The 23,060-nt window shown below is 41.6% G+C and overlaps 2 protein-coding genes across 2 annotated transcripts; both read left to right on the top strand.

The window, feature by feature from the left end:
- The first annotated feature begins 397 nt into the window (after positions 1-397).
- Positions 398-10,627, top strand: LOC137868427 (acidic mammalian chitinase-like). Its single transcript, XM_068705200.1, has 11 exons — positions 398-452; positions 1,048-1,079; positions 7,429-7,455; positions 7,577-7,781; positions 8,577-8,633; positions 9,205-9,355; positions 9,475-9,599; positions 9,691-9,814; positions 9,908-10,090; positions 10,233-10,349; positions 10,448-10,627. The coding sequence occupies exons 2-11, from the start codon at positions 1,055-1,057 to the stop codon at positions 10,586-10,588; spliced, it is 1,155 nt and encodes a 384-aa protein (XP_068561301.1). The 5' UTR covers positions 398-452; positions 1,048-1,054; the 3' UTR covers positions 10,589-10,627.
- Positions 10,628-14,162: 3,535 nt separating this feature from the next.
- LOC137868416 (putative uncharacterized protein DDB_G0286901) lies at positions 14,163-17,701 on the top strand. The gene is made up of 4 exons (XM_068705187.1): positions 14,163-14,510; positions 14,552-17,097; positions 17,129-17,509; positions 17,614-17,701. The coding sequence occupies exons 1-4, from the start codon at positions 14,163-14,165 to the stop codon at positions 17,699-17,701; spliced, it is 3,363 nt and encodes a 1,120-aa protein (XP_068561288.1).
- Positions 17,702-23,060: the final 5,359 nt, after the last annotated feature.

Genomic DNA, 23,060 nt, shown 5'->3' with positions numbered 1-23,060 from the left:
AGTGAGAGCTTTTGCTCAATTCCCTCTTCATCACAACGGTATGATACAACGCCCGCATCCCTGCTGAGATTGCACGCACCGTCTCTCCATCTCCTGCTCCATTTTACCGTCACTTGAGAACAAGATCCCATAACCCTTAACCGCCTATTCTTGGGGCAGTGACTCAATCGCAACTCGTAGAGCGCAATCCACAGTTTCCTGGTAGGGAACCACGACCTCAGACTTGAGTAATGACTCTCATCCCAACCCCTTTCCACTTAGCAGCAAAGTGCCACAGTGCGTGCTGAAGATTACTGTTCTTTTGTGCCAGTTTCCATCAGTTTATAATTGCTAAATTGGAACATTATACCCAACATAATTGCCACACTCCCTTCCCATTTAAAGCATTGCAGCAAGACATCCGTCAGTCATCAGTCACAGCAGAGAGACAGCGTGTGCTTCTTTCACCATTTGTAAGTATATCTTTTACTTTGATCTTAACAAACCACATTTTTACTGATTTCCTTTTTTTCTGCTATGTATATTGCTGTACATATATCACATACAGGGATACTGTATGTGTGGGTGGATGTTGAGCACCACCATGTCCTTCCTACTCTATACCTATACTTTGATAGCTGTATTGTACATTTTTCTCTCAATTCTGTTCACTTAATTTGACAATTTAAATGTTTATCTAGTGAGAATGGAGAATATCCCTTAAATATTTGTGGTGGGGGCTGAAAACATCAGTGGCTGTCGGCTAACTCTTATATGCAAAAATGCACTAGTTGTGTGAAATGAGTGAAAAATAATTGTTTCAATACTACTACAAACTGTGCTTAGTGGCACTGCTGGACACACCACAGAATATGAAACTGACCTACTTTCTAAAGATGATGTAGCAAGTTTGTGTATTAAGCTTTTCTGATTTGAAATACATCTTTTATGTGGGACCAATTTATTAATAAGAATAGCTCAGGGTGAGGATTTGTCTAATTAATAATTGTGTTTATTTTTTTATGCTGCATATTAATCAAATTCTTCTGTTTCTGCTTATCCACGTAGTGGCAAAATGTGCAAGCTCACTCTAACTGCAGGTAAGGCACGCTGATCAAGCAAATGTTTTATTATGTAACATTTAACACTGATCACAGAAAACAAAGTTGTCAATTATCTGGCAATATCAATGTGCTGTCATAGTCTGTGACAAGTGTGTGTGGATGAAGCATAGTTGTTACATTTTAGCAGTTTGCCAGCTAATTGCTAATTCCACAATGCTAAGCCCAAGAGGAGAAATAACAGCCCAACAGCTGGCTCTCTGCCACGGGACCACCTTATCGAGAGGAGAGCAGGTGGTTGCTCCTGGGACTAGCTAGCCAACTAGCCTGCTCTGGATGTGGACCAGCAAACTAGCTAACTAGCAAGACAACCTCTAAGGAGATCCTGTCTACCCATACCCCAGCAAAGCCACAAGGGTTGGTTCATATGGTCCCGTTAAAGTTAACTTTCTCAAGTGACACGTCAAATAAAGTGATTGAATGTGAGAGAAAGTCGTTAATTTTTATTATGAAACAACAAGCCAACAAAACTTGCTGGCCAGCGTCAACTTGTATGTTAAAAGAATTATTCTGTCTCCACCTATGCTCCACCCACAAAAATATGTTATCATGTTTACTAACAGAAAAGGGGTTTATATGGTGGAGACAAGCTGCCTAACTGGCACTAATGGAAAAGCCATTCAAATTAAGGTATGAATTAGAGCAGCTATTCTCAACCAGTGGACCATCTAGTGGGCTACATAAAAAAAATGTTGAATTTAAATTCTTAATTTAAATGACAGGTAGAGACAAAAGTGATTTTCCATTAAAATCCATAGTGTTTGACCATTGTTTTTCACATCTGTGCCTACAGTGCAGTCCGAGCAGCAACAGTGTGGATCATGGAGCAGACAGGCCTTCTTGCTAACAAAGCCAGCTAAGTGCATTGCAGTACAGTTTCACGAAAGGCAACAAGGAAAGAAACTCACCCACATCCAACCTTCTACTGTCGTTATTTAACTAGCTTCATATATGAGACTTAATGTACAGACAGTCTCTCTCTCTGCATAACCTCCTTCAACATTACTCCAGCCTGTGGACCTTCAATTGAAGCTAGCCGCATTAGCAGCGCACCATGCTAACGTTAACAGTCAAACAGTCTGCTAATTACACAGTAACTTAAATAACATTAAAATGGCAAAATGTACAGCTTCCAAGTCTGAAGTTGGGTCACAGTCATCCATCCTGGGCTTCAGTTTTGAGGATGTTACTTGACCCTGACTGAGAAAGAGTTTTCCTGTTGTTGTGAGGACATTTCAGTTCATTTAAGTTATTCCACCGGTTGTTCACATCCTCAAATAATGAAAGTAAGTTATATGAAGACTTTTCTGTTGGTTCATGCAGCCCACGGCAGGACAAGTAGCGTTCTTTGCTTGAGCTGTGTAAGCAGGTATGTGATAGCCAGAAAATGACAGTCGGACAGCAGTGGATTCTGCAGAGCTCCGTGGGTGGGGTCACCTAGCTGAAGGTGGTTCCGCAATACCACCAAGAAACCCCAATTAGGCTTTGGACTTCTAATTACGTAGAAACAGGAGCCTATTTGGATCAGCTCATTTTTTACACAGGTTTTCAGTGATATGTTGCCCTCCCGTCAGTGTATGATGGCAGGGCGCAGCAAATAACCGCTAATGGCAGCAGGCACCTTGAATACAGTTTAAACAAACGTTTTATTTAGGGTGCCTGTTTACTGCGTTGCACTCTTCTCTGGTTTTGCTTTACTGTTCTACTTCTGAGAAACGTGTCAAGGAAGCGTGAATACAATGCACAGACAACCTCCCTAGTGATGAGGTGGCGACATCTGCTGGCCGTATTCGATATTGCAGACATTACGGTGAGTAAATAATGAGAATACAACAGTGTTCAGCCTAGATTCTGATGAATTGATATTCTTACAACAAATTAAACGTACATCTATCTCACACTTGGGACTTCTAATTACGTAGAAGTAGGAACCTATTTTGATCAGCTCTTTTTTACACAGGTTTTTAGATAGATGGAGCAGGAGAAAAAGAGAGACAGTGTTCTTTTCTGACACTTTGGGAATCTGTAGACACAGGCTCTTAATACTTCTGAATACAAAAACCTGGCTAACCTGAACGAGAGGGATATTTACCCACCCACGCCAAAAAACATAGAGAGAGAAAAGAACATTGTTTCAGCTGCTGTGTGATGCTCCAGGTATTTAATAAACTCAAAAGAAATGAATCTGAAGCCAGCCGCGGACAACAAACGGATCATCAGACACCTGAACGACATTGTTGTAAGATTCAGACATTAGTTCAGCGTGCCTTTGCAGTCAACTGCTCGATGGAGAACCGACCAGCAGACAAGTGCTTGGAGTGGAAACAAAGTGTCAGTACTCCCCTTATTCACGTTGGAGTGTGTATCGGCTGGTACCAGCAATCTCTTGCTACTTATTCTTATTAATTTATTACTTCTTTTAGCATGTTATACTGTGCCATTCATAATCAATTGTGATTTTTTTTTTGTTATATTATTATGCCTGGACTATGCCTTCTATGGTAAAGGCCTATGATACTATGATTGTATAATTACCCATCGTGCTAATACTGTAGGTGTTTTCCTGTGTTATGTTATTTGTAGCCTATTGTATTTCTCTTTAATTATAGGATGTCTACAGCGTGGAATCAACACCAACCAGCCAGACAGGCAGGTATGCAGAACTGAGGCGTGTGAGCTCTTTATTCACGTTTTACGAGCAGTGTCACAGTCAGGATGCTCATATATTATACAGCAGAATAAAGAGACACCTTCTGAATTTCTATCGTGAATATATACTAAGACCTATTTGGTGTGAAAGTTTTGACTTAAAACTATGCAAATTTACATCAATTTGGATCATTAGTATTACTATAATGCCTCAAAAGCTTAAAGACAAAACTTGATATAGTTGAAAAATGATTTTATAATTTACACATGTCACAGCCTTCATGAAGCCTAAACATTTAATTATTCTGGAAATGTTTGCCTTGTAAAATCATGTTCTGTAAATCAAAAGAGAAAATTCAGGAAACGTTTAAGTTATGTTTCATTAATTATATTTGTTCACAAAAGAGTCATTACGAACAGTTCACTAATTCTTTTAGTAAAAGGACAGAAACATTGTATCGATAAATTACAGTTGTCCAGTTGTTCTCCACATTCCAAGAAAAAGTCATAGTACGCCAAAGAGTAAAATGTCAAAGTATCAGTCCACTTTGAGCACTGCAGCAAACCGACGGACTGACTGACATTGCAATCCATTGAGCCACACAGTTGCCATGGCTAAAGTATGCACAATAACAATTAAAAGTAGTACTCTGTCATTAAAGTTAACCTTTCGTTTGGGTTTGTTCTTGCTGGTTGACATTTAATCGCTGTATTGTCAGACATGCCGCCCTTCCAACTAATTCTAGCCTTGTTCAGTACATGCATTGTTAGTTTGTCTTCAACTATTTAATTACATGTAAACATCTAATATGACGTAACCTTCATGTCTGTGTAATGTGTTTTTTTCCCACTTATTGTGGACGCCGGTATCCTCGGCTAACTTCAATGTCTTTCAGAGGCAGTGGCAACTAAATAAAGATCCTAAGATAGGCTCAATTTTGGCAAGGGAAAAACTGGCATGGCCATATACACAAGCGTCCTTTGACCTCACACCTCAAGATATGTGAATGAAAATGGGTTCTATGGGTACCCACAAACCTCGCCTCTACTGACATGTCCACTTTGTGCTAATCCCATGCAGTTTGGGGCGACTTTCAGTGAAAGACATGTAGCTTTTTTGCATGCAGTAGCTTATACATGTGTTATTTTCGTCTATTCTAAAATGGCGTTTATGAATATTTATGAACTTAACAGTCTTGGAATTACATAAATTGGGTATGTCTGGAAAGTGGAGACCCTTGTGGATCCAATGATTACCATTGTATTTATGTGTGATAATGTGTGATAACACCAAAGCTTTGCTATGTTGATCCTCTCACATTGTGTTCCTATGGTGAAATTATATTAAAAAACAATGATTGGCCTATGTGTTGTTGGCCCCTGTCCTTTTGTTCTTCTTACTATAACTACATACTTATGTTAATCTATCAAAATCAACAGTTTTTTAGTGGTCTGAATTAATCTATTGTGCACATGAATACTGATGATTTTATTGAGCATTGCAACATTGGAAGGATTACACACACTACTCCCAAGTTAAGTGCCACACCCTGTCTGCTGTAAACTATTTAAAACAGCCCAGCTATACATACGTCACTCATCTATCAGTCAGAGTTGAGAGACCTTTACTTCTTTCACCAGAATATTTGTAAGTATCCATTTTATTATAATTTCATTGAACCACATCTGCACTCATTTCTTAGTTACTTTGTATGTTGCTATACCTGCTGATTCTCTCTTACTTACTCGCTAGTTAAACTAAAAACTTTTATTTTGTCAGTTATCTGTAGATGTAGATGAATTGCGATGGTGAATTCAAAGCTTGTTCTGTGAGCAATTTTACAAGGGTTACAACAGCCTCAGTCTTGCTGGGTGAATAACTTAACCCTCCTGTTACCTTCAAATGTACTAACATCTTTTATCCTTGGGGTCAATTTCACCCCAGCAATTTAAACCTCCAGAAAATGATTATAATTCAAATTGTTACCCAAGTTTATGTGTCAGGTACTTTATGTTTGTTTGTTGACTACCTAAATAGCTCTTTAAATAAAACAACCCCCCCTTATACATCCAGAATACCTGTTATGCGACTATGGAGAAATATGTAGATCACCATAAAATCTCACTGATTGACCTAAAATTAGAAAGAGATATCTTTTTGGTGTTTTAACGGCTTTATATTATTTCTAAGTACATATTTTTGCTATCTATAACATTTGGAATGAAAAAATATTTCTGTTATCAAGAATAGTAACATGTATTATGTTCGGGGTCAATTTGACCCCAGGAAAAACAAACACAATTTCAGTATCGTCTGAATGGACAGCACTCACGAAATGCAACCAGTCACATGGGGGCCTGGATTGTAAAGAAAGGGTAATCGCTGAACCCACTTGTCCCGTATTGCTGCGAGTTTGTCACACTCTTGTTGGCCCTGCTTTGTTTCTCTGAGCGTATGACACGGGAGAAAACATGGAATGTGTTTAGAGACATGGTGGCTGGAAATATTGCCCTTCCAGTGTCCTTCCAGTACTAGGCTTGCAAGTGGGTCACATCCAAGTCTTTCCAACTGTCCCCATATACGCGCCTCCCCTCTAAATTTGTCATCTCAAGTGTATCCTTTTCGAGTGATGGTGTTAGGAAGAGCTCAAATGCTGATTTTATATCACGGACATCATGTTTAATTTTATGTTTACCCAGTTGTCCCCATTACATTAGGAAAAGCCATTAAATATAAAGCAAAAAAAATGATGTCAATCATATATTTAGAGACGTTAAACATTGAATGGGGTCAAATTGACCCCAAAAGTAACAGGAGGGTTAAATGACACAATACAAAACACATTGTCATGAGGTACATTAATCAGAATGATCGTCGAACATGGGGTTTAAGTTGCAGTTTAAAATGTCAAGTCATATTCTGTAATGTCATTGAACTAAACTTTGAATGGCAACAAATTATATTTTCTTATTAGAAATAATTAATGCCAAGTACTAATTAATGAATTATTTAATTGATTCATTAATTGATTGTAAAAGAGCTTTAAACATAATGAGTATATGTCTCCTAAGTTGTTGCAGATATGTTTTTACCACTTAACAAAATAGTTTGTTAGAATTAACAAAATAGATCTAGAAAAAATCCCTCCAACATACTGCATAAAGATAATAAGACCTTTCTATTTCTGCTTATACACAGTGACAACATGTACAAGCTCACTCTAACTACAGGTAAGGCACACTGGTTGAGTAAATTCTGCGTAAATTACAATATATATATATATATATATATATATTCTCACTTACCTCTTATGGTATTTAGCCATGCAGATAGTCGGATTGTCTCTCAGATCACAGGTGCAATTTAATGGAATTTGGTTTGTGGTGCTTTTGACTGGCAACTCTTTCCAGAGTCAGTAACCCTATAACTCTGGATAATACACACAACACACACTGTGTTTGTTATCCAGATACACGTTGCTGTTGAATTTTTAAAACAAAATTCCATTTAACTCCAATGTATTGGGATGGAAAAAAATCCAAACCTAACTGTAATGCAAGAGACCAGTAAAAGTGAGTGATGAAATCATTTCTGGGTATTTGTATTTTAAAATGTGAGTGAAGTGTCATGTTAAGCTTTGTTTTTAACCTAATGCTGACCAACTCTGTCCCTTTGAAGGTCTCTGTTTAATCATCGCCAGCTTGGGTAAGTTTATAACTTGTATTAATCACAATAAACAGTATTACTAGCAGATAAGTAATGTACCTAACAATTTGTTGGTAAACAACGATTTTGATATAATTAATGATTTTCTTCCATGTCTCAGCTACTTCCTCCAGGCTGGTGTGTTACTATAACAGCTTGGCTGAAAACAGACCAGACTATGGACAGTTCTCGGTTTCAGATATCGATCCGAACAAGTGTACCCATCTGATCTATGCCTTTTCCGACATAAACAACACAAATGAGCTGGTCCCCAGCAGTGACACTGACATACCACGATATGAGTTGTTCAATGGACTCAAAACCAGGTCAGAGTTTTAGCCTTTACATATGGTGGAAATGATGTTGATTTTTGTGTTTCGTTAAACAGTCATTACTGAACTTTTATCAGAGAACTACAATTAGAGTATAACAGCTGTTTGGTGTGGTCATTTTACTTAGAAAATAATGATTGTTACAGCTCTATATGTTCCCTTTGCTATTGTCACTGTATCCCTCTCTAGTAGCTCTGCCCAGGTGTACTGCATTCCTCATAGAGGTGCACCTGGACTGGCAAGGAAGTGCCAGGAGCAGAAGAGGGAGGCCTCTGGTGTGGGGACTGCTTCTCTTGCTGCCCTCTCAATTTAGCATTTTGTGTTGTCTTGTTTGTATGTTTTATGTTAATACATCCCATGGTTTTGATTGTTTTAAAAGTTGTCTTCTGTAGTTGATTTGGGTCAGTAGTGGCTGCCTGAGGGTGGGGCGTAACAACACATGTCAGATGTCAACACACTTCACGGCCTGTAGCTCTGCCTCTAAGCCGGAGGTAGTCAAATCGCCGTTGGTTTAGGCCAATTCATACTTTCCTTCGAACTTACTTATAAAAAGGACAGGCGGCATGGCAGGACTTCACGCACACACACTAGACACTGTTGATTTACACGTCGCGCCGGCATAAGTAAGTCCACGACTTGCCACAAATCGGATAACATGGAAGCTAGCCCACTACAACCATATCTACAAAGTTTGCCATGCCATCCACTGTAACCATCCTGCTATGTTGATGAAGATGGGAATATCAGTTCTACTCTCATTCTATTTCTATGACTTTTATAATCCCACAGAAATCCACTGCTCAAAACCCTGTTGGCGGTTGGTGGCTTGATGTTTAACACACAAAAGTAAGTTACTTACATGAACAGTTAGGACTTTTTTGTGTGAGTGCAGAGACAAGTGTAAGCAGCACTTCAACATGTTGACATTTTCCTGACCATGAAACTTTGGCCTGTCATACTGTGTTTTTGTGCTTTGTACAGCATGCATGGTACATGGTTTTTAGATAGCAAAATATGAGATTCTGGTGTTTAATTGGCCTATATGATTAAGTTAATTACATGATTCCATCAGCACATTCAAACAAAATATGTGATATCAATTTTTGCCAACAAAAGTATAATGGAAATACAAACTTAAACATAGTTCAACAAGCAGAAGCATTTATACCTGATACCTTCATTATATTATGAGAAACCAAAAGTACGTTGCTGGAAAAGAATCACACAAAATGTGCACATAAAAGTGCTCATTTTCATCACTATTCATAACAACATGTGAAGAGCATGTAAGGTCATGTCTTTACTCACATGACCTTGTCCTTTGCGTTGCTCTTTGTTTCAGCTATTAAAACACACTCTTAAATTCAGTATGTTGTGTGTCTTCTTGAGAGCACTGTTTTGTTCAAATGTTTACCAGATTCAGTACAATGGTGGCAGACCAACAACAGAGAACAAAGTTCATCCAGTCTGCAGTCAAACTACTGAGAGTTAATAGTTTTGATGGAATAAACCTGGACTGGAGGTACCCTGGGGGACAGGACAAGCCAGGATTCACACTGCTGTGCAAGGTCAGATCCTGAATCTTCTGGGACAGACACTGTCAGAAATATGCCATAGTGCAATTACTATGCATTAAAATATTTTTTTTAGACATTTAAAAGCAACTGCATGCTTCTGTGTTGTATAGGAGCTCAAAGAGGCCTTTGTGGCTGAAGGAAACACAACTAACCGTGACAGATTAATCGTCACTGCTAGTGTCTCTGCTGAGAAAGAAATCATCGATGACAGTTATGAAGTCGCACAGATTGCCAAGTAAAACTAATTTAAAGTAATACTTGATATTATATCCATGATTAGCTGTTGTCATGTGTTGGTTAACGTGATCTCCTCTGCATTTTAACAGGCATCTGGATTTCATGAATGTGTTGACATTTGACTTTCACGGCCCCTTGGAAAATGTCACAGGACATCACAGCCCCTTATACAACGGATCTCAAGACACTGGAGACGAAATCTACTTGAACACTGTAAGTACAGGGATTCATATTTCAACTGTTTAAACACCTTCCTACTTAGAGATGTCCTTTCATCTTAATTGTTTAGTTTTCTCCACATTGTAGGACTTTGCCATGCGGTACTGGCGGGACCAGGGAGCACCTGCACAAAAGCTAAACTTGGGGTTAGCGGCATATGGGCGTGCTTTTAGCCTCGCCACTGCATCCAGGGGTGTTGGTGCACCAATCAATGGTTCTGGAGAAGAAGGCTGCTACACCGGTGAAGAAGGATTCTGGGCCTATTATGAGGTAAAACAGCAAGCTGTGAATATTATGAATTAATATGAATAGCTTTATTATAAGCTAACCGATTTTACTCTATTTGGTGTGACAAATATCTGTTTGAATGAATACATTGGATCTAAATATGATCTTTGACCATTCTTTTCAGACTTGCCTTTATATTGAAAGGGTTTCTACCCAGCTGATTGTTGATCAGAAAGTTCCATATGCCGTCACACAAAATCAGTGGGTTGGATTTGACAACAAAGACAGTCTTAATACGAAGGTAGTCATCTGTTCAGTTCAAACTGTTGCTCAATAATTCCTTTGCAAATGACTGGATGTACACAATCTGTTGAAGTGTTTTGTTCCTTATCCTTTCAGGTTAGTTACCTAAAATCTAACAACTTTGGAGGAGCCTTTGTCTGGTCTTTGGACCTGGATGACATTAGTGGAACGTTCTGTAAAATGGGCAACAGTCCTTTCATCAGCCAACTGCATACTCTCCTGGTCCCAGGTAACTAAAATGTAAAATTATTTCTGTTGTATCCTGTCATGGGTGTGTATTTGATGTAATGGAAATTTTATTATGCAGGGTGCAATTGTGTGCTCTTTCTTTTTTGAAACGTCAGCGGTATTGAGGTATAATGTGATGATCGAACAGGGTAAATTAACACAAAATCTGATTGCCATTCTTTTAGGTTTTCCTGGCCACAATACAACTCCCTGGACCACAATTTCCAAACCCGCAACAATGCCTACTTCCACAACAACTTCCCCTTCTATGACCACAGCAACTTCATCCACTATAAAAACCTCCCCTACCACACCCTCAACAATGCCCACTACCACACCCTCAACAATGCCCACTACCACAACAACTCCCCCTACCATGACCACAACTCCCAAAACAACTCTCCCTACCATGACCACAACTCTCACAACCACAACAACTCCCCATACCACAACAACGCCCACAACAACTCCTCCTACCACAACTTCCCCTGCCACAACCACAACAACTCTACCTACCACAACTCCCCCTACCATGACCACAACTCCTACAACCACAACAATGCCCACTACAACCACAACTCCCTTTACCACAACCACAACAACTCCCCCTACCATGACCACAACTCCTACAACCACAACAATGCCCACTACAACCACAACTCCCACAACCACAACAATGCCCACTACCACAACAACTCCCCCTACCATGACCACAACTCCTACAACCACAACAATGCCCACTATGACCACAACTCCTACAACCACAACAACTCCCCGTACCACAACGCCCACTACCCCAACTACTCACCCTACCACAACCACAACAATGCCCACTACAACAACTCCCCCAAATACAACCATGCTCACTACCACAACATTTTCCCCAACCACAGCAATGCCCACTATCACAACTCCCCCTACCACAACAATGCCCACTATGACCACAACTCCCTTTACCACAACCACAACTCCTACAACCACAACTCCCCCTACTACAACAACGCCCACATCAACAACAACCCCTCCTACCACAACTCCTACAACCACAACAATGCCCACTACGACCAAAATTCCCACAACAACGCCAAAATCCACAACAACTCCTCCTACCACAACTTCCCATACCACAACCACAACAGTGCCAACTACAACAACTCCCCCTACTACAACCATACCCACTACCACAACAATTCCCCCAACCACAGCAATGCCCACTATCACAACTACCCCTACCACAACAATGCCCACTACCACAACAACTGTCCCTACCATGACCACAACTCCCACAACCACAACAACTCCGCCTACAACAATGCCCACTACCCCAACTCCCACAACTCCCCCTACCAAAACCACAACAATGCCCACAACGACCACAAATCCCATTACCACAACCACAACTCCTACAACCATAATAACTCCCCCTACCACAACAACGCCCACATCAACAACAACCCCTCCTACCACAAGCAAAACAATGACCATTCCCACAACTGCCTCTGCCACTACCACAACAATGCCCACTCCCACTACCACAACTCCCCCTACCATGACCACAACTCCTACAACCACAACAACTCCCCCTACCACAACAACGCCCACTACCCCAACTACTCCCCCTACCACAACCACAACAATGCCCACTACAACAATGACTCCCTCTACTACAACAATGTCCACTATCACAACTACTCCCCTTACCACAACCATGACCACTACCACAACAATGCCCACAACGACCACAACTCCCTTTACCACAACCACAACTTCTACAACCACAACAACGCCCACATCTACAACAACTCCTCCTACCACAACCACAATAATGCCTCCTACCACAACAATGCCCACTATGACCACAACTCCCATTCCTACAACCACAACTACACCTACCACAACAACGCCCACATCAACATCTCCGACCACAACTCCCACTACCACAACCAAAACAATGACCACTACCACAACAATTCTCTCTACGACAACAACTCCCTCTACCACCACCACAAAAATGCCCACTCCCACAACAACTCCCCCTACCACAACCATGTCCACTCCCACAACAATTCCCCCAACCACAACAATGCCCACTATCACAACAATTCCCCCAACCACAACAATGCCCACTATCACAACAACTCCCCCTACAACAAAAATGCCCACTACCACAACAATGCCCACAACGACCACAACTCCCTTTACCACATCCACAACGCCCACATCCACAACAACTCCTCCTACCACAACCACGCCTCCTACCACAACGATGCCCACTACGACCACAACTCCCATGACCACAACAACAACTTCTACAACCACAACAACTCCCCCTACCACAACAACGCCCACATCCACAACAACTCCTCCTACCACAACAACGCCCAGATCAACAACCCCTCTGACCACAACTTCCCCTACCACAACCAAAACAATGACCACTACCACAACAACTCCCCCTACCACAACTCCCCCTACCATGACCACAACTCCTACAACCACAACAATGCCCACTACGAACAAAACTCCCACAACCACGCCCACAACAACTCCTCCTACCACAACAACCCCTCCTACCACAACTTCCCCTACCACAACCAAAACAATGACCACTACCACAACAACTCCCCCTACCACAACTCCCCCTACCATGACCACAACTCCCACAACCACAACGCCCACATCCACAACAACTCCTCCTACCACAACAACAATGCCCACTACAACAACTCCCCCTACTATAACCATGCCCACTACCACAACAATTCCCCCAACCACAGCAATGCCCACCATCACAACTCCCCCTACCACAACAATGCCCACTGCCACAACAACTCTCCCTACCACAACTGTCCCTACCATGACCACAACTCCCACAACCACAACAACTCCGCCTACAACAACAATGCCCACTACGACCACAACTCCCTTTACCACAACTCCCCCCACTATTCCAACTACTTCCCCTACCACAACCACAACAATGCACACTACAACAATGACTCCCCCTACTACAACAATGTCCACTATCACAACTACTACCCCTACCACAACAATGCCCACTACCACAACAATTCCCCCAACCACAACAACGTCTATTACCACAACAACTCTCCCTACCATGACCACAACCACAACAATTCCCCCAACCACAACAATGCCCACTATCACAACAACTCCCCCTACCACAACAACGCCCACTACCACAACAATTCCCCCAACCACAACAACGCCTATTACCACAACTCTCCCTACCATGACCACAACCACAACAATGCCCACTATCACAACAACTCCCCCTACCACAACAACGCCCACTACCACAACAATGCCCACAATGACCACAACTCCCTTTACCACAACCACAACAATGCCTCCTACCACAAGAATGCCCACTACTACCACAACTCCCATTGCCACAACCACAACTCCTACAACCACAACAACTCCCCCTACCACAACAATGCCCACATCAACAACCCCTCCTACCACAACTCCCACTACCACAACCAAAACAATGACCACTACCACAACAACTTCCCCTACGACAACAACTCCCTCAACCACTACCACAACTCCCCCTATCATGACCACAACTCCTACCACTACCACAATAATGCCCACAATGACCACAACTCCCTTTACCACAACCACAACTCCTACAACAACTCCCCCTACCACAACGCCCACATCCACAACAACTCCTCCTACCACAACCACAACAATGCCTCCTACCACAAGAATGCCCACTACTACCACAACTCCCATTGCCACAACCACAACTCCTACAACCACAACAACTCCCCCTACCACAACAACGCCCACATCAACAACCCCTCCTACCACAACTCCCACTACCACAACCAAAACAATGACCACTACCACAACAACTTCCCCTACGACAACAACTCCCTCTACCACTACCACAACAACTCCCCCTACCATGACCACAACTTCCACAACCACGCCCACATCCACAACAACTCCTCCTACTACAACTTCCCCTACCACAACAACAACAATGCCCACTACAACTCCCCCTACTACAACCATGTCCACTCCCACAACAATTCCCCCAACCACAACAATGCCCACTATCACAACAACTCCCCCTACAACAAAAATGCCCACTACCACAACAATGCCCACAACGACCACAACTCCCTTTACCACAACCACAACAACTCCCCCTACCACAACAACACCCACATCCACAACTCCTCCTACCACAACGATGCCCACTACGACCACAACTCCCATGACCACAACAACTTCTACAACCACAACAACTCCCCCTACCACAACAACGCCCACATCAACAACTCCTCCTACCACAACCACAACAATGCCTCCTACCACAAGAATGCCCACTACTACCACAACTCCCATTGCCACAACAACAATGCCCATTACAACAACTCCCCCTACTACAACCATGTCCACTCCCACAACAATTCCCCCAACCACAACAATGCCCACTATCACAACTCCCCCTACAACAAAAATGCCCACTACCACAACAATGCCCACAACGACCACAACTCCCTTTACCACAACCACAACTCCTACAACCACAACAACTCCCCCTACCACAACAATGCCCACATCCACAACAAGTCCTCCTACCACAACCACGCCTCCTACCACAACGATGCCCACTACGACCACAACTCCCATGACCACAACAACAACTTCTACAACCACAACTCCCCCTACCCCAACAACGCCCACATCCACAACAACTCCTCCTACCACAACCACAACAATGCCTCCTACCACAAGAATGCCCACTACTACCACAACTCCCATTGCCACAACCACAACTCCTACAACCACAACAACTCCCCCTACCACAACAACGCCCACATCAACAACTCCTCCTACCACAACCAAAACAATGACCACTACCACAACAACTTCCCCTACGACAACAACTCCCTCTACCACTACCACAACAACTCCCCCTACCATGACCACAACTTCCACAACCACGCCCACATCCACAACAACTCCTCCTACTACAACTTCCCCTACCACAACAACAACAATGCCCACTACAACAACTCCCCCTACTACAACCATGTCCACTCCCACAACAATTCCCCCAACCACAACAATGCCCACTATCACAACAACTCCCCCTACAACAAAAATGCCCACTACCACAACAATGCCCACAACCACCACAACTCCCTTTACCACAACCACAACTCCTACAACCACAACAACTCCCCCTACCACAACAACGCCCACATCCACAACAAGTCCTCCTACCACAACCACGCCTCCTACCACAACGATGCCCACTACGACCACAACTCCCATGACCACAACAACTTCTACAACCACAACAACTCCCTCTACCACAACAACGCCCACATCAACAACCCCTCCTACAACTTCCCCTACCACAACCAAAACAATGACCACTACCACAACAACTCCCCCTACCACAACTCCCCCGACCATGACCACAACTCCTACAACCACAACAATGTCCACTACGAACAAAACTCCCACAACCACGCCCACATCCACAACAACTCCTCCTACCACAACAACGCCCACATTAACAACCCCTCCTACAACTTCCCCTACCACAACCAAAACAATGACCACTACCACAACAACTCCCCCTACCATGACCACAACTCCCACAACCACAACAACGCCCACATCCACAACAACTCCTCCTACCACAACAACAATGCCCACTACAACTCCCCCTACTATAACCATGCCCACTACCACAACAATTCCCCCAACCACAGCAATGCCCACCATCACAACTCCCCCTACCACAACAATGCCCACTGCCACAACAACTCTCCCTACCACAACTGTCCCTACCATGACCACAACTCCCACAACAACTCTGCCTACAACAACAATGCCCACTACAACCACAACTTCCTTTACCACAACTCCCCCCACTACCCCCCCTACCACAACCACAACAATGCCCACTACAACAATGACTCCCCCTACTACAGCAATGTCCACTATCACAATTACTACCCCTACCACAACAATGCCCACTACCACAACAATTCCCCCAACCACAACAATGCCTATTACCACAACAACTCTCCCTACCATGACCACAACCACAACAATTCCCCCAACCACAACAATGCCCACTATCACAACAACTCCCCCTACCAGAACGACGCCCACTACCACAACAATGCCCACAATGATCACATCTCCCTTTACCACAACCACAACTCCTACAACAACAACAACTCCCCCTACCACAATGCCCACATCCACAACTCCTCCTACCACTACCACAACAATTCCCCCAACCACAGCAATGCCCACCATCACAACTCCCCCTACCACAACAATGCCCACTACCACAACAACTCTCCCTACCACAACAATGCCCACTACCACAACTGTCCCTACCATGACCACAACTCCCACAACCACAACAATGCCCACTATGATCACAAATCCCATTACCACAATCACAACTCCTACAACCACAACAACGCCCACATCAACAACAACCCCTCCTACCACAACTTCCCCTAACACAACCAAAAGAATGACCACTACCACAACAACTCCCCCTACGACAACAACTCCCTCTACCACAACTCCCCCTACCATGACCACAACCCCTACAACCACAACAATGCCCACTACGACCACAACTCCCACAACCACAACGCCCACATCCACAACAACTCCTCCTACCACAACGCCTACAACCACAACAACTCCCCCTACCACAACAACGCCCACTACCCCAACTACTCCCCCTACCACAACCACAACAATGCCCACTACAACAATGACTCCCCCTACTACAACAATGTCCACTATCACAACTACTCCCCCTACCACAACCATGCCCACTACCACAACAATTCCCCCAACCACAACAATGCCCACTATCACAACAACTCCTCTTACCACAACAACGCCCACTACCACAACAACTCTCCCTACCATGACCACAACTCCCACAACCACAACAATGCCATCTACCACAACTATGACCACAACTCCCTTTACCACAACCACAGCTCCTACAACCACAACCACGCCCACTACCCCAACTACTCACCCTACGACAACCACAACAATGCCCACTACAACAACAACCACAATTAAAAGTAAGGGAAACAATTGTAACGGACAGAGCACAGGGATATTTGTTGTCCCTAATGACAAAAACTCGTTTTACAACTGCACTGGTGGAACAGCCATCAAGCAAAGGTGCCCAATGAATCAGGTCTTCAAAAAAAACCTGGGTATGTGTGAATGAATGATTAATTTCATAGTTAATACAATTTCTTCTGATTTTTCACAGTTAAATTATATGTAAAAAACTTTACGCATTAGATGACAGCACTAATATTTTCATAGGGCTTTCCATAAGCCTCCTGTGCCCACTGAATTGCCAAAACAATAAGAAAGTAGTTAAATATCTTTTCTTTCCTTCTCTTTTTGTGTTTACGTCATGATCAAACATTTACATGATTATATATTTTCATCAATGTGTACATGTTAAATGTGGCAATGTCTGTCAATATACAATATTATTCATATTATTTCATTAATACTATGCATACTATGAACAACTTGTACTGTGTATTTGCAATTGTGTTCCTGTTGCTGTCTTTTAATTTAAAACAGTTGGGTGTGTATGTTCTTGTTTATTTCACTGCCATCACTTAATTTGACATGCCTTAATTATACGGTTGTTGCATATCTATGTAATTATGGGTGTGTCTAACCCTATTGTATAGGTGTGTTCTCTGATTGAATAGGCACATGTGCATTGATTTAAGACGTCACCACTCAACTCCTGCAACCATTATAATTAACAGACAAGTATTTGTGCATCATAATTGACAATAAGTTGATCCAGAAAAGCCAGCAGTGTCTCTTTTGTCTGGGGAAGCTAACCAAGTTCCAGGTTGACATATCTTTTATTGAGTCAATTTGCATGTTTGCTTTGATTTGCTAGTATGCATCCCTAAACCTCAAAGAGAAAAACTCAAGAGGGATGAAAGTCGGCATCAAAATCATAGGCACTCGGCAGAAGTATCTATCCAAACTGTCCAAGAAACAGTTGTCTAAGAAAACAGAATCCATTATATCGGACAGTAGCCAACCCTTGCACTTAAAATGTTCCACCCTGTGTTTCTTGCCTCAGACAACAATTAGTTAAAACTTAAAGTTATAAATTCTCTTTCATACCTTCTGCCATCTAACTGCTAAACTCTGTAAAGTACAGATAGTATCAGCACATCTCCAACCATGCCTGTTTGTTTGGTTGCATATGTATGAATGTGTATGTTAATATATTGTGTTGTTATTCTTATTGCTACCGTGGCAAAACCAATTACTCCTCAGCGACAAGTAAAGATCTTGAACTTGAGTGATTGAATTTGTCTAAAATAATGTTTTTGTTCTTTGGTTGTTCTCAGTTCTTTATGTATCAGGTGTTTATGAGTTAATAGACACACTAAACAGTGACAACAAGCTGCCTTCCTGGTACTCATAGAAAAGCAATTCAAATGATGGTATGAAGTAGAAGTCAACTGAGCAAAACTTGTTTGTCAAACATTTCTTGACATCAGAGTCATTGAGCTACACTGCAATGTAATAATCCTTTTTGAAGCAGGTGTTGACTCCTAGGACTATGCTCAGTGAGGAGTTATATGCATCATCTATTTTTCATACTTACATTGGTAGGAAACATTAGGAGCTAGTTTAACAAGAATGTGAGAGAATGTCCGATGAAATGCAAATTTGTATATCAAAAAGCTACAAATACTGCCATTCTTAGACCAGTCAACAGCACTATGTTGTTTTAAAATGTTTTCCGCTCACTCAGTTTGCTCGACCGACAAACTAAAACAATACTGGCACGCAGAAAACTTCTTCTAAAAAGCTCATGTAAATAGTCTCTGTTCAACAGAAGCAATAACATTTGTTAAACTGTTAATCAGATAAAGACCTGCTACCGGTGGAAACCAATTGGATTTTTTAATTTAATGTATATCCGGGTTCAAATGAAGAAATAGATAATAAACCCTTTACATAAATAACTTTCTTAAAGGTACCTGTAGGAGCTATTTATTCGATGTTAGTATTCAGTTATTTTAATCATTCGAGATGTTTGCTTATTTAGATTAGATTTTTTTTATATATTTAGATTTTATTTTGATCAAAAGAAAATCTAAAGTCACTCATTTAGTTTAATTATTTGTTGTTGTTTAGTATACTTAGTTTTTTGGTTAGTTCATTTGTTTATGAATTAGGTAACAATGTGGGCACCTGCGGTTATATATAGGAGTAGGCAGGTATAGGACCAGCATGCACCGGGGTAGGCCTATGTTTTTTTTACCAGAGCAGGAGAGGCAGCGAAAGTATTTTCTTTGTTCTTTCGTTTGCCTGCATGTTTTGTTTTGTTAAATAAATCACGAGAAACAGAATCCTGTATAGACAATGAACTATTTTGCCTGCGTAAACCACAAACCCATGGTGAATTAGTGTTCCTTTGATCTATGTTTGTTTTTGATTTTTCGGACAAATGGCGGCCACCTAGTGGTGTGATTTGTATGGTCATTATTTATTTTTTAGAATATATTCATAATTTGTTATCTTTGTGCTGTTTTCTCTGCAGCCGTTGATTATTTAATAGTGCATTCAGATGAAGATATATTTCTCCAATTTAACATTCATTACATATCATGGAATAATATGCATAACGTGGATCAGAATTGTAAGCTATCCCTGTAGTATTGCTGTTTTATATATTTGTGGGCCAGTGATAAATAAGGTTCTCAAGTTGAACCCATATTTAACTCTGCATTTACATTCTAATTCATTCTCTTGTATTTCTAAATTAATACATGGTCAATGCTGAAATTTCTGCAAGGAACCCAGGACCAAGAGGAAGATACTGACCATCTACCATGTAACAGCAGTTCCGTTACACAAGATAAACCACACACAACCAGCAGGTCTGAAGAGAAGTACACAGTACCCAGGCCTGAGTCAGTGTAATATATAGGCTCGTGTAAAAATAATGTATTATGTACTGTTGTTGTATACTTCAAGTTTGGATTGAGTGTAACATTGATAATGACAATGTATTGTGTCAGTTTAAAGATGATTGCACCTCATTTTGTCCCTCGAAGAATGACTGGGATTTTACAGCTGTCAACACAATTCTAAACAGCACAGACAGATATCCGTCAGTCATAGTAGAGAGCAAATGCTTCTTTCACCATGGCTATCTTTAAAGATAAAGATAAATCAGGAACAGTTGCTATTTGAATCCCTTTCCATTCCCTCCGCCCCTATTATGCGCCTCTTCACCGGAATGCCATAAAAGACAAGTTGCATGAGACCTAAGATGCCATCCTTTGGTAAAAGGAAAATGCTATTTGATAGTTCAGCACAAGTGAAAGAAAATATCCTTGTAAGAGTCTACAGCTAGCAGCATTTTGGGTTTAATGCTAGCATCAGTATGTGTAGCGGTGCGCAGAATGATCTCGCACAGGCTCAATCTGGTGCTACACATTTAATGAAAATGTTCTGCAAAATACAAAAATGTGCGTTTGGGTATACAGTCGCTCCACAGTGCTTTCTGCTTCTGTCCTGTACACAGAGATTCTCATCCTCTCACGTATTGACCTTTTACAGTTTCAAAATATCACAAATGCCCAAAATTAACAATTACACCTCCTCCAAAACTCGTTTAAGGGTAATATGCCATACATTTGTCTTATATTTCCATAAACATAAATGTTGCTCAGCATAACACCATATTTAATACTAACAGTCTTAACGAAATGATGATATGAACGACGGGGCTCCCTCACACAAGGGCTCATTACCACGGCTTCCGCCCCGCGCTCCTACTACTACAATGGCGGTCGGGAATGTTGCATTAGCTGCTAGCTAGCTAAACTTACACAGTTAATCCTGTTACAGATAAACATTTACAAGACCTAACACAGTGCCACCACCGTACAGTATAACATTGTACTGGCCCGGGGTATCTAAATAACATCACCAGCTTACCTGCAAAATACAAAAATATGCGTTTAGGTACACAGTCGCTCCACAGCGCTTTCTGCTTCTGTCTTGCACACAGAGATTCTCATCCTCTCGCGAGACTTCCCTGTTGCTCTCCGTCACAGACACCGCTCATGTTGCAACACTGACACCTACTGGCAAACTACTGGATCTACTGCCTAAAAATGTAGCTGGTGATAAATAACTCTGTACCCTACATTTTAACTACAATGGACACTTCCTCCTCATAAACACATAGGTAACATAATAAACTCTCTTAACTTTCATTACACCCAAGAAATGATTGTACTTACTGAACTACACATGACTTATTGTGCCACATATATGCATGCTCCCAATGGCAATGCTAACATGCATTTAGTTAAGCGTGTAAGCATGCTAAACATCATTGCTAATTAGTAATACAGCTGAGGCTGATGCAAATTAAACCAGGCCCACACCAAAGTATTTGAAAAATACAAATGGTTGATGGATTAAATTGGTTGATAACCTAATGTTGGAGCCAGATAAAAAAAAAAATGTAAGGGATCACCTACTGTAAGTTATTGCAATTAAAACTTAAGGGGACATGAATATGCATCTAGTAGATATTGGGATACTGTGTTGCAGTCAGGATCAAAGGGGTAGACCAACCGGCAGACCGACTTACTGACCAACATTGCCATCCATTGTACCAAGCTGCTGGCATGGCTAAAAATACAAAAGCAGTATTTTTCAGTCAGCCCCAATCAGAATGGTCAATATACAGTAGAATAGCAGTGACCAATGCCAATGACCACTGTAAATACACGGTTCAGTACTGTTTGTCACTAGAGAATAGTAACAACAAGGTGGAAGGTAACCCAATTAGGTGTGTGTGCTATTTGCTTGGTTATTTATAACTTACAATACTATATACTTTGGCATTGAAGTGTGGGTGTGTTCTTGTTGGTGAATTTGTGACTCATGTGTAATTAGACATTAATTGATGACAATGTTCCTGTTCTCATTACTACTGATTATAGCTCTGTTCTGTGAATGTACTGTTGCTACTTTGACAATTACTAACAATTCATTTGACATACTTACATCATATGACGTTGTTTTAAACATGTTTTTTTTATTATAGGAAGTATATTACCAAATGCCCAGGAACGACAGGTCAAAAGCAACCTTTTGACTGATCATGCCAGAGAAACAACTGGGCCATTGTATTTTTCCTTTATTTGTTGCATATGTGTTATAAGGGTCTTCCTGACATGGACCTTTCCCCACTACAGACACAGTAGTGGGTCCATCCCTGTAGTTACTAAAAGTCACAATGATAGATGGTGTCCAAATTACGTCACAAAGATGTTCAGGTGCCTCAATATTCATAGATCTTGGTTATAATGGTGATATTGCCTTTGAAATTAAGATTATATACTAGGAAAGG

The sequence above is a fragment of the Cebidichthys violaceus genome, unplaced genomic scaffold, assembly GCF_023349555.1.
Source record: "Cebidichthys violaceus isolate CVI_PGR_0920_01 unplaced genomic scaffold, fCebVio1.0.p SCAF_110, whole genome shotgun sequence".
Classification (NCBI taxonomy): domain Eukaryota; kingdom Metazoa; phylum Chordata; class Actinopteri; order Perciformes; family Stichaeidae; genus Cebidichthys; species Cebidichthys violaceus.
This window is presented reverse-complemented; position numbering and strand designations above follow the sequence as displayed.

Excerpts from the sequence above, each read along its gene's own strand:
- LOC137868427 (XM_068705200.1), top strand. The coding sequence starts at position 1,055 with ATGTGCAAGCTCACTCTAACTGCAG. Across the intron at positions 7,782-8,576 it reads TTCAATGGACTCAAAACCAG|AAATCCACTGCTCAAAACCC; the intron begins GTCAGAGTTTTA and ends ATAATCCCACAG. Across the intron at positions 9,815-9,907 it reads ACGAAATCTACTTGAACACT|GACTTTGCCATGCGGTACTG; the intron begins GTAAGTACAGGG and ends TCCACATTGTAG.
- LOC137868416 (XM_068705187.1), top strand. The coding sequence starts at position 14,163 with ATGACCACAACTCCTACCACTACCACAATAATGCCCACAATGACCACA. Across the intron at positions 14,511-14,551 it reads CTACCACTACCACAACAACT|CACAACAACTCCTCCTACTA; the intron begins CCCCCTACCATG and ends CACGCCCACATC. Across the intron at positions 17,510-17,613 it reads ACTCCTCTTACCACAACAAC|CTCCTACAACCACAACCACG; the intron begins GCCCACTACCAC and ends CCACAACCACAG.